Below are 13,718 nucleotides of genomic sequence, written 5' to 3'. Positions count from 1 at the left end.
AGTAACTACAGTAAAAAAGTAAGCTGCAACATTATATATAAGTTATGAGCAATGTCACTTCCTTTTAATTTAGGTACCAGCACAGACTAAAATACAATATTAAAGGAAATTATATTCAACATTAGGCAATTTTATGATGTATTTTTTATTACATATAATTTTATTGATATGATTTTTGCTTTATCACCACTGCTGCTCTAGTGATAGATAATATATATATATAGGTTGCAATAAAGTGTCACCTAGAGGCTGCCAGGCTTCGTTGCTGACTTTTTGATTGAGCAGCTGAAAATTGTAGGTTTCTACAAGTGTTTGCGTCACTGGTGTTACTGTTTGTTTGTTTTTTTTACTGCTGATGAGCGAGGTCCGCAAGGATGAGAATCTTTTAGATGACGTGCGTGAGATTTGATTAAAATATCACACAATTATTGTGATCTTTTGGCAATTTAGAACCCTTGATGGATGTTGTCTCAGAAAATTCTGATCCTCTCATTCGTCTTCATTGAGATCTCCCGTTTCACGAGTCCTTCTGATTCTTCATTCCTCCGTCTGCTGATCCTGCCATTATTCCTTCATCATCCTTCTCCTGTTCCTCCCCAGTAAGTCAATACTACAGCTATAGTCCATTGATGCATTTCTGCAACAAGTAATGCTTACAACATGAGCAAACACAAATGGATGCACAAACATGTACATTATTATATTATTGTGTTTGTTTAATTCTGCAGCAATGTATGGTAGGGAATGTCCCGTAATGGCAGAAGAAGGAGGGAGGTAAAAAGAACTGTAAGTTCTGTAACCAATTGTGTCATGATGTTTCATTTCTTCTTCAACACAGATATTGTTGTGCTCACAGCACTACAACAACTATCAGTAAGCACAATTACAGCTTGTTGTCACTGTTGCATATGCATTCCCATTTGTATAGACTTCTGACGGAGAAAAAAAGTGGAGGGAGAGCTATAGACAGACTAACTGCAATTTCGCTTTGTGCACAGGCACAAGAGTGTAGGGTAGCTACTCTGTTGATATCATGCTGCCGCTCTAGGGATATGTATATATATATAATATAGGAAACGATAAGTGTCATAATATCTGTGTTATTCTAGCTTCTGCATTGAAAAAAGCCCAAAAGGAGAAGCAACCATTGATTTAAAAACAAAAGTTTAACAGCTAAAGGAATTATTTTATGTATACTTTTAGAGGTAAAGTTATGGTAGACAAGAGATTAAAAATTAACTTCTTTGGTGTGTATTTTAGTGCTTAAAACTTAGAAAATCGAAGGAAAGTTATGCAATACAAGGGGTTAAAATTTTGCAAACTTAGAATTGGTACACCCCGAGTTTCAACATTAATTAACTTAATTAATTCAAGGTGTGAAGGTGAATTTTATTTCTGTTATTCTCAACTCAAGTTTAGTGAATTATGGCTGACATTAAAGAAATTGTCAAGTCTTTGATTGACGGAGAGGCATTTCATTGTATTATACATAAGTGTACTAACTAACAATTAGTTGTATATACACGTGTGATATTAACAATTAAACTTTAGTAGTGTTGAAATGAATAGTGATGTTAGTACTGGAAAACACTGCGACTAGTTTGACATGTAGTACTATGACTGCAGCTGCTCTTAGCAGTACCAATGCTTCTGCCATCACTGGCACTAGAAGTGGTTCCATAAACATGCTCACAGTCAATGAGGCGAAGATACCTGAATTAAATCGTTCTTGCGATGTTTTACAGAAATGGATTTCGTAGTCGTTGAAGATAGAGAACTAGCTCTTGATTCTGAGGGATCTCTCCCTGTAGAGAGCTTAACCCTTTTCGCGCATGCGCATAAAGCAAGTAACTACTGCCAACGCACGAGTATTTTCAGGGTTGGAGTGGTTGCGTTTAAGCTCTTGTATCATCTCTAAACTGTCTCCTAGAAGTTTAGCTGTTTTCACGTTTGCTTCAATATGGATACCTGGATGTTTTGTTCTTCTAATGAATTGTGTATTCGTCGTTACAAGGTAAGCATTATGTTATAACTACGCACACATTGTAAATGACGTATAAAGCATCTTTCAAGAGTCCCCATGTTTTGTTTATTTGAAAATAGACTTAGATGATAGTAGGAATGAGTAGAATGTTTCTTATTTCTTCGTTGCAGTGTTTTTTTTGCGTTGTAGTACTAGTTCTTTGAGTGGGCGTGGCCTTCTGTTTTTGGAATGTACTTATCTTGTGGTTGTAAAATAGAGCAATTAGGCATTTTTGAGGATAGTGAAATAGGTGGTGATCACTAGCTACAGTGTAAGGTTATTAGATGAACAAAAAGCTTCAGCTTTAGTATGTTGCTTTTGTCTGTAGCAAGACATGTGAAGCTTCTAGTAAGATGTATCATAATTACAAACACAATTTCAAGACAATAGTTATACAATGCAATACAACACAGTACAAACAGTGACAAGTAAGTAATATTTATATAGTTTATTTATGTAGCTAAATGATAATTAACAAGTTCGTGGTAACGTTCAAAACAAATGTCAGGGTGTAATGGTGGATTATGTGTGCATGTTTTACAATAAAAGATAGTGTCATGTCTTTGTCCTCTTTTAGCATTGTTGCATACAATACACCTACGTCTTGACTGTCCTCGTTCAATATAATGACGTCCCTCGAACCTCTCCTCCAACCTGGTAGGCCGCATGAGCTGTCGTCTTACATCTCCTACAGGCAACCCCTCACACAATCCAACTACAAGCTTACGCCGATAGTCAGAATGTGACAAATGATTTGAGGAAGTTGCCTTATAGAGGATATAAGAATTCACAAGGCTGACCTCCAGCAACCAGAACATGAGCTTCCTCCACCACTTGATACTCCTCCTTCCAAATGAATAGTAACATCCATACTGATCAGCTATATCAACTCCACCCATGCTCTGGTTGTACTTGTCAACAACCAGAGGTTTCTCCCTGGTTTCTCCACGGCGACCTCGAACTGTCGTCATTGACCCCTGATAGACAGTGGAGATCATTACTGTTGGCTTCCCTTTGTCCCTCCATGCCAACACCAATTTCTTTCCATCTCTCCACGCCTTAGTTTCTCCCTTATTCAATTTGAAACTTTTGCCTCTACCACACTTGGAAGCTGTTGCCGAGTCCTAACTAATGTCCCAGTGTAACCAGTGTTACACACTCTCTAGCTCATCAACCAAAGGGACACTAGAATAGAGCCCGGTCAGCATAAATATGATGACCCTTGTGAAGATAATTTTCAACAAGAGCCAAACTATCTGGGTGAGGCTTGGGAGTTCAGGGTTTACAATTTGACAGATATATGTCCTTTGTCTCACTCCAGTGTACGGGATTATATTGAGAATAAACCCTGTAGCACTATCAGCAAGAACAAAGGACTTGAGGCCCCATTTAATCGGTTTCAGTGGACAATATTGGCGGAAACCAACCCTACCCTTGAAACCAACCATTGTTTCATCCACTGAAATCTCACGTCCAGGGTAGAAAACACTCTGGAATGTTGTAAGCAGTTGATCGAGAAGAGGCTTAACTTTGTCAATTCGTCGTAGTCTTGTTGATGTTGTGTCTTCTTGTAGATGTAACATCCAGAAGATCTCTTCAAACCTGTTACGTGGAAGAACATCATGGAAGAACGGTATAAACTCTCCCATGATGTCTTCCAATAGCTAGCTCGTTCCGGGCAGTGCATTACCCCCATGTTTATAATAACCGCCAGGACTGCCTTCATTCTTCTGTGGTGACTGTCTCCACTTCACCCATCTGGATTTTGGAGTTAATTTTCCACCTCTCTCCTTCTCAGCAATAACATCACCAGCATACTCATTTGTACCATCAACAAGCATCTGAATTATTACGTCATTAAAGAAAAGAGAAAAGAAATCCAGTGGGGAAGAGTCTGCCGATAGTGAAATTTTTGGTCCTGGCTGTTCCATGAATGGGATAGCTGTTGTGGAATGTCAGCTTGGAGGTCATCCACTGGTATCCACGGTTCAGCTCCATCACCTCCTTTCCCGTTACTACTACAACCACCTCGTCCCCTAACACCACTGTAACAACCACCTCGTCCTCTACCACCACCTCCACGTCCCTGCCACGCCTATCACGACCTTCACGTACACTTCCACTACCACTTACTATTACAGGTAAGTTTTATAATGATAATACAATATATTGCAAAGTAATTTTAGCTTACCATTCAATGTGTCTTTTTCAGTCTCATCAACCACAACAATATTATCAGCTACTACATCAATTTCATCATCTATATATATATATAATTTTTTGCTTTATTGAAATAAAATATAATTAAATATTATAATACCTAAGTCTTCATCAAAAATGTCACTAAAATCGCTCTCTCATCTTCATCACTAAACAGCTTATAATAACATCTTCTGTGGTCAACTTATCTGCCATTGTTGTAATGTTTTCACAGCTGCTAACTAAGGTGTTTTACGGTATAAGGGAGTGGTTTATTAAAGTAAAATTGGAAAAAAAAGGTCATGTTCTGTGAAATACTGAAGTTTCTGGGGTAAATCGATCAACGTACGAGATGTTATATACACGAACGCATAAATGCGTCGTCGGCGCTGGTGAACAATCAGCCACCGACGCATAAATGCGTCGGTGGCGCGGAAAGGGTTAAAAGCTTATTTTGGGCCAACGCCAACAGTTTGTATTATATAATGGACGAAGGGAGTGAGCGGTGTAAGTACAACACTGATTTATATTTCTGTACACGATCTATTCTTATAGGTTTACTTGTGAAAATGGAAAATTGGTCCTCAAAGAGAGCAAGCACTGCATGTTCTTCGATCACTTTGCTCACATCTTGCAAGGTGTGAGCCAGTGCATCCATTCCAGCATCTGTGGAAGTGAATAGCACAAGCTAACATGGAGATGAGGCACAAGCCAACATGGAGATGAGTGCTCTCATTCACGCTGCCAGGAACGTTTTGCTCCAACTAGGAAGCAGTGTCAAACCTAGTGCGCACTAATAGAAGCCATTAAAGCTAGAACTCCACAATCATAAGAATGTGGACTTCTGACATCAGAATTATTTTATGCATACTTTTAAAGGTAAAGTTATGATAGACAAGAGGTTAAAATTAACTTCTTTGGTGTGTATTTTAGTGCTTAAAGCATATAAAATCTAAGGAAAAGTTATGTAATACAAGGGGTTAAAATTTGTAAACTTTAGACTGGTACTAGGCTGTAGTATAATACAGTGCACATTTCTATATTCTAGTGACAATTCTCAGCAAGAGTTCAATAACAATTTAATTCTTAAGTGATGTATGGGGGGAGACTGCCCCCATAATGGTAGAAGGAGGAGGTGGATGAAAAGGACTGTAACTATGTAACCAATTGTGTCATGATTGTTCCTTTTTATCTTCAACACAGCTTCTTTTATCCTGACAACATTTCGAGGAATTATCAGTAAGCACAATTACAGATATTTGTCACTGTTGCATATGTATTTCCATTTTTCATAAACTTCTGACAGTGGGAAGAGGTAGAGGATTAGGCAGACCAAATGCCCTTTCGCTTTGTGCATTGGCATAGGGGAGTTGGTCTGCTGTCAAGATGGTGCTGCTCTTCACGTGAGTATATATAATATAGCATGCAATAAGTGTGATAATATCTACGTTCATCTAGATTCTCCATAGGAAAAAGCCCAAGATCAGCAGTTAAAATGACTGTAAACATTACCATTAAAAAAGTTATGAAAATAGTTCCAAAGGAATCAATGACATGTTCAAAGTTGTGGTGCTGCACTTTGGCAAGCCCCACCAAGTTTCAACATTGATTAAATTAATTAATTAAGTCAAGGTGTGAAGGTGAATTTTATTTCTGTTATTCTCAACTCAAGTTTAGTGAATTATGGCTGACATTAAAGAAATTGTCAAGTCTTTGATTGACAGAGAGCGCTTCATATTATTATAGATAAGTGTACTAACTAACAATCAGTTGTATATACATGTGTGATATTTACAATTAAACTTTAGTAGGGTTGAAATGAATAGTGCAAATATTCAAATAATTGATTGTTACACTAATTATTTCAATAATTCTGAGGTATTCGAATATTCGGTTCGAAGCCACGTCCTTAACGTGATAACACATGCTCAACAGACAAAGCAATGGCTAAACATTTTCAAAGTGCAGTTTGGGAGTTTTTTTGAATTAGTTGGTGAAGAGAGTGTTAAATGCAAGCTGTGTGATCCTCCTATAACTGTTCTAAGATACCTTAAGAGATGTTTCTGGGAATATCTGTTTCTTCAAGAAACAATTATTCCAATATTGACTTTGTCTATCCATTTCAACATTAAATTTTAGTACTAGTTACTTTTAATTAAATTTTTGCTGCTAATAGTTTATGATTTACTCTCCACTATAGCTTTAGCTAGTTACAGTTAATTGGAGATAGTTATCGTTACTTTTGCTCTATTGGAAGAAAACTTTGCTAATTTTTAGGAAATGATGATGTAATTGAAAAGTTAAAGATAACTAAGGTTCAATGCCCAATTGACAGGGAAAAACAAGTCTACAATATGATATAGCATAAACAAAACGTTTGCTGCATTCCAAGTAGAGTAGAGAGTTAGTTTAAAACATTGTGAACTGGAACTTCATTTTAATACAAGGTCTACATCCACAGAATTGAGCACTCAGTATTGTTGAGTTATGGACACTGTATACATTATTCCAAGAGGTTAAAAATTGTTTCCATTGGGCATTTTTGATGCTTAAATTTTAAAAACTTTTAGCAAATTTATGCAATACCAGGGGTTAAAATTAATAATCTTTCGACTGTTACTAGGCTGTAGTGTAGTACATTGCACATTGCCACATCTCAACAACAGTTCAATAGAAAGTTATTTAATAAAAAGATAGAACATTGTTTTAAGGGTATACCACAATCTTAATATAAACTTACATCAGAAGACTCAAGTCAAATCACTTTTTTTGGCTTGATGGAAAAATGTTTCAATGTTAATTAGTATTACTGCAGTAAATGGTGCTTACATGATAATAGTTGGATTAAACTATACTATTTGTGACTAGATAAGCAAAAAAGGGACCATTTGAGTCGTTTCTGTCATTTTCATATTTTCATACCATTTTAAAGTATAGATAATGCTGAATTGTTTGATACCTGGATAAATGCAAGTGTTGCTAAAGAAACAAGATATAAACGGAAATACAGTGGCTACTGTCAAAAATTAATTTTGAGAATAGTGGAATTTAATTTTCCACCCACACATACAGCAAAACAGTTAGATTACAATGTAGAAGGACTGAAGTAGTTGCTACTTCTCTTTGCTATTGTTTGCAGACAATATGTCCTCAATAATTTATCTTACATCATCTCAAATATTCAAATAACAGGAATAAAACAGAAAGCAAAACAAAAGCATGCTTGATTACCTCAAGGCAAAATAATTTAATAATTACCGAATGCGCCCACGCAAATAATTAGCACGTAAAGGGTTAAGACTAAAGGGGAGAAAAAAATATTTCCATGTCCTTTTAAGACTACTGTCTCTAAGAAATCACGATGTTTTCCGTATGTTATAAATATTAGTAGATGTTGTTAATAGTAGATGAATACATCATGTCATAATATGTACCTTCAGAAAGAAATGGAAAGTCTTCCTAAGACACAGTGTCATAACTTGTGGTAAGTAAAATAGTTGTCAGTCTCATGGCCATCCTTTTCAGTCCCTTACGTTCATTACCAAGTAATGCCACACTATCAGATGAAGGAAGATAGATGGAGTAACTGTAACATGTGCTACAACAAAAGAACACAGTTCACATACATCTACTGGATATGTTAGGAATGTAAAAAGTATTTATACTACACATTGAAGCTAGAAATGGATTACTTCCTACTTTATAATAAGACAAAAAATAGAGTAAATTTGCTTTGTCTTCAAACAAGCTCTAATATAGCAAATATAAACAACATTTACTAACATATATTCGTTATATATAAGAGTATACAACAATAAAAGTATATTAACATACTAACGCGTGTATACTAAAGGTGTCACAATTCCACAACGCATTCAAAAACTTACTCATTTATCTTGAAACTGTTCAAAAAATAGCAGAGACACTTCCAAACCTATTGTTGAGTAGTTTCATTAGACGTTTGTAATGTTAGAAAAGCTAAACAACTACTAACACAACACACGTTCTTTCTCTTGAGGTGTTACTAAATTAATGACGTCATACTAAAATATAATGCGCATGCGCAATTCTGTTAATAAAGGATTAATTAAAGTATTAACTCTTGAACAATCTAATATAAAAATAAAGTGTGTCTTTGATATTGAATTTTTAAATCTCTAGCATGTTCTATCTATAATGTCATTGAAGATGTCTATAAAAAGTGAGATTTTCAAGTACTATAATAACTTTGTCACTACTCGAGGCAGAGAAGAGCATGCTTCCTTACCTACTAGATGTTACAGCAACTATGTTTCTAGTTTGGATCATTGTTCTTCTGCAAAACTTGAGAACTAGCCTTATGTTTCATTTTGGATCAGATTTAGAATGTGAACGTCACAAGTTTCCATGCACTTCATTGTTGTAATATAACAAATATTTCCAAATACACTGAGTATTCACCAAAGCCTGATCCAATAAGTCAGCTTACTACAATTCATAAAAAGGTAAGGCTTAAAAAATTCACTTATTTTATGCATATTTTTGGAAGCTAAAAACTTAGAAAATATGCTGTTCCCAAATCTCATCAATAATCAGTTCAATGAAAAACACAACATGGTTTGATGATATCTCAAAACTAATAGATGCCATTTAAGTTACATAGTATATATCTATGTTAATAACTGTTCTTAATAAAAAAGAAAAAAATCCAAACCTTATAACAAAACATCATTGGCTTGGTACAAATGATCCTAGCACTATATGACTTAGAAAATATGCTGTTCTAAGTTTTTAAAAATATGCATAAAATAATGAATTTTTAAGCCTTACCTTTTATGACTTTGTTGTAACCTGACTTATTGGATTCAGGATTTGGTGAATACAATAAGTCAGTGAATAGTGACGTCAATAGATTCGAAGAAACACACTTTAACATATCACTGTAAAAAGTGAAGTTTGTTATACCCATATTTATGACCATTGGCATGCACAAGACATAGAGTGTTATACACACCATATCACACCAAATATTGTGTATCATTTTCACAATGTGCATTAAACTTAAACTGTTCAATAAGGTAATATTTTTGTGTTACAAAATAAGAACTAAACTGTTTATATAACCTAAGAACACTGTGATCAACAAGATATGATGGTACACATATAATAAATGATGGTGTATCTGGGTGTATGACTTGATATTCATAAGGTGACAATTTAAAATGTATAGTTATCAGTTTTTCACATACTAAAAAGTACCAACGTCGAAACAAGAATGTTGCGTATTTTTCCAAACACAGGACTGAGTTCCATTTCAAGCAGCACAAACACCACCAGCTTTATAAATTATTACATTGACTTAAATCCATGATAATCTAAAATTTACAAGGAATAATTAGCATAACTTAGGTGATAATGAAACCTGGTAATGATGGATTAGGCTGTCAAATCCTCTCTTAACACATTCACTTCAGCAGAATAAGGTACATCATTAACTGGAACCTTCTGTTCTATTACATATTGTATAAGAAGTATTATGGTATTAAAGTTATTTACCTGGTCCTGCCTGAACATTGCCTGCTTCTTTAGGCTCATTACACCCTCACCATTTAAGTACAGATACATTAGTCGTTGGTGATGATTAGCAAGGCTTTTGGGTATATATTTCTGAAGCATTATTCTCTGAGCTAAACTTTTAAAGTAATTATGCTTCATACCAAAACACCAAAAAAAACCACACAAGAGGACCACATTTAGATGTATAAATATAATTATTATATCAATACTTATGATTACATTTACATGTCAAGGGTAATGAACCATGAAATGAAATTTTGGTATAATGGAACTTCATGGATACAATCTGAGAATTCAGAGTGGTGATCTTCAATTAACACTTTGAGGTAAGTAGTGACATCATGTGAAACAACAGGAGCTAGTAGGTAGTCTATAATACTTAACAAAACCAAGAAATTCAGCCAATTTTTAATGATTATAATGTAAGTAATGGGATGTGGGTGCTTTGGTACTACTAGCTGCCTACTTTGTTTCCAATATTGAGTATCGAAGAGATTGTACAAATTTGTACATATTTCTTGAGATATTCTCAAAGCTACAACTGACAAAATGTCTCCTTCAGTTAAACATTTTCTTTCTAGTCTTTCTTGAATTATCTGAGACTTACTAATTGTGGGTTTTCATTTATTCACTCAGTTAATAATTATTGTGTAATCAAAATTATTGTAGGCAGTTACTACTGTGAGGCATCTTCTCAGCAATCTTGCAATAATCAAATATATTTAGCATCTGAAATGTGCTGTCTGAGTTGTTACTTGCCATTGCTCATTGGTGATTTAGTTCCTAAAGATGATGACGATTGTCTGACTCATACCTTCCAAGTGTCACGCCTCGGGCCATGAGTATCATGCCTTCATCATTATTCTTAGTCGTACAACCCACTTTGTTTTGGCTCACGCCCAACACAGCACATGTGTTGTTTTTTTCCATGTGATGAGAGATGGATTCTGATGATTCAGAGAATGAGACAGCCCTGGACCTTTAAAATGAGCAAAAAATTGGCGCTGAAAAACAGAATCTATAAGACAAAATTTAACCATGCTTGGAAAATGATTAATCCTTTCACTCAGGAAGTTAAGGGTGACCCATACAAGTTCTTTTTTACAACTTGTGGTCGAAGTGTGTATCATGTGACATTCAAGGAAAACGTGATGTAGACAAGTGCTTAAAAAGGCGAAGTCAGCAACATGGGAATACAATCAACCCCCATTCACAGAAGCATTGAGTTCGTGTACGTAACTAAATTCAGTATATTGTTATATTTGTCAGTGTAATTGTTTTTTTGACCTGCTTCTCAGTTCAACATTTTCCATTTTACTGATTTTTTAAAAAATTGAATATTTTAACACTAGCACTACTCACTCCTGAGATACCTATGACAAGGTTGTGTTGGAGAGGCTATTGCTGCTGTTGAACAAGGTGAATCTTATAGACGAGCTGCTGATATCTATGGAGTGCTACGTTCAACTTTGCATGATCACTCTGTAGACAAATCTTAACATGATTCCAAGTGTGTCCCTAAGCCTTACTTAACTGTTGGAGAGGAGGAGGAGCTAGTGAGGTTCCTTGATGTTCATTGTAGAATAGGTTACGCATATACTCAAAAGCATGTGCTGAGTATTGTTCAAGAAGTTGTTGTTTCAAAGTGTAAGTTTCCAAAGGTGGCAGAAAGCCTTTTTTAGAGGACACACTTTCACTGACATTAAGAATAGCTGTACCATTGTCAGTAGCAAAAGCCATTGCCACTGATGAACATATGATAGAGTGCTACTTTGATAAGCTTGAAGAGACACTTGCAGCTAATAACATCTTTGATATGGCTAGCAACATCTTCAACTGTGACAAGACTGGCTTTGTTCCTCGCTCCTAAACTCCTAAAGTTGTTTGCACTGTAGGAACAAAGCTGTTTCTCATTTTACAAGTGACACCAAATCCAGATTACTGTGCTTGTTCACACTAGTGCCTCAGCCTACGCTCTTCCACCTTTTGTTATTTCAATAGAAAGACACTCAATCCAAAATTGACAGTTTGTGAAGTGCCAGACTCACTATATGTTTGTCAGCAAATTTGGTGGATTGACAGAGATCTGTTTTTAGATTGGTTTTTCAACCATTTTTTTTTGTTTATGCTCCGTTACATCCATTATTAGTTATTTTAGATGACCACTCCAGTTATTACTACCCCAGATTTTATTCAAGCAGCATCAGAGCAACAGATTACGATGTTTGCTGCTGGATAAGGGAGCCTTTTCACCACTTATTTACCTTGGAGAGATGTGTGTCACAATTTTACTGTTAAGAATCCAGGAAGATATGTATATAGGTATGAATTTTTCAAGCACTTTTCTGAGGCATGGTCTCGGGCCATGACATTTAGAAATATCATTGATGGGTTTGAAACGACAGGTATATGAGATTTTCGTGCTAGAGGGTACTTAGTTTCAGCCTATAGATGTTGTGAAGAAGTCTAATTTAGCTTATCATCCATTGTACAGCCCTAAAGTCTCAAGTAAAATGCTCATAGAGTCACATTGTTTTAATTCTAGTGGTAGTGATGAAGATCAATCTATTGTACCATTTCCAAATGCACCAAGTATAGTAAAAATCCTCAGAAAATTCACAATTCCAACACATCCAAGCCAACTGTCCACCAAACCTAACGGCTCTGGTTTAGTGTTAACTAATGTTGAGAATGACAAATGCTTAAAGAAGAGAAAGAAAAGGGATGAATTATTGAAGAAAGAAGAGCGGAAGAGGAAGATAAACAAAAAAGGCTTCTTTGAGTAGTAAAATGACAAAAAGCAAATGTTTTTTACAAATGGAGGTAAGTGTGTTTATAGTTAGTACTACAGTTATACATATAAATGTCTATGATTAGACATGATTTCTGGTGCAAGCCCTCATGACAATCCAGTCACTCTTACTCCAGTCCCTCCTCCTACAGGAAAACCCAAACAGAAGACTGGTAAGCAGTTTAATGTATAACTATTATACTTAGTAGCTGAGGCAGGAACTAAAATTAAGTATGTTGTTCCTACTAGATGAAGACCCAAGAACAAAAAAACAAGACTGGTAAGTACTTTAATGTATAGCCATTATATTCTATGTTTAGTAGCTGAACCACTGGAGTTAAGTGACGTAGAACCAGTAATAGCTGTCCTCCTTTAATGTATAACTATTATACTCTATTACTATGATAATTGTTTCTGAAGAACGTATTACTGTAATTATGTACATGGTCCATTTAACTTCAACAATACGGCTTACCATGTCCACATAAGTGTTTATAGGAAGAAGATTTAAGTGGTGGATAGACTTCGGACTTATCATCACTTCCATTTACTTATTACAGCAGTGTGATTGATTCAAATGTAGAACACATTGTACCATCCTGGACAGAGAGAGATAAAAGGTAAGCTAGCAACATCTTAATGAGCACATGTATTTATATTTCTTTAGTATATTTCATTAGGAGAGTGTTATAATGTTTACAAAACACATGTACTTCATTTGTCATGAGGATTATAAAAGATGTCTGACGACAAAACACAATTACTAACAGAATTAGGACAGACACAAGAACTGGACAGATTCTGACACAAGAGTTAAAGAAGATCAATATTTATTGACTAGAGCAAAACGGACTACTGAATTTTGATGATGAACATGAGGGAACATGACCCAGTACTTACTTGCAATCACATGTTTCAAGAAGTTGACTTCAAAAGCTGCCCATACATCCCAAATATTTTTCATCAGTTCACTGTAAGTGTACTCATTTTATTTTGGCAATTAAGAAATATATAATATTGTTTTATTACTGTCAGAATAAGGAATATTACAGAAGAGCCGTTGATGTATTAAAAGGTATACTTATATATAGTATGAAAATGAAGCAATACATTGTAATAATGCAGTATTATTTTTATAACCAACTGAAA

At 35.2% G+C, this 13,718-nt stretch overlaps 1 protein-coding gene across 1 annotated transcript; it reads right to left on the bottom strand.

Annotated features, from left to right (window-relative positions):
- Positions 1-3,174: 3,174 nt before the first annotated feature.
- On the bottom strand, positions 3,175-3,672 carry LOC121392202 (piggyBac transposable element-derived protein 4-like). Its single transcript, XM_041523538.1, has one exon. It carries the CDS (start codon positions 3,670-3,672, stop codon positions 3,175-3,177), a length of 498 nt encoding a protein of 165 aa, XP_041379472.1.
- Between the last annotated feature and the right edge of the window lie 10,046 nt (positions 3,673-13,718).

Source organism: Gigantopelta aegis, unplaced genomic scaffold (genome assembly GCF_016097555.1).
Source record: "Gigantopelta aegis isolate Gae_Host unplaced genomic scaffold, Gae_host_genome ctg3520_pilon_pilon, whole genome shotgun sequence".
NCBI lineage: Eukaryota > Metazoa > Mollusca > Gastropoda > Neomphalida > Peltospiridae > Gigantopelta > Gigantopelta aegis.
This window is presented reverse-complemented; position numbering and strand designations above follow the sequence as displayed.

Bases quoted from the DNA above. Each gene is read 5' to 3' on its own strand.
- LOC121392202 (XM_041523538.1), bottom strand. From the start codon at position 3,672: ATGGGAGAGTTTATACCGTTCTTCCATGATGTTCTTCCACGTAACAGG.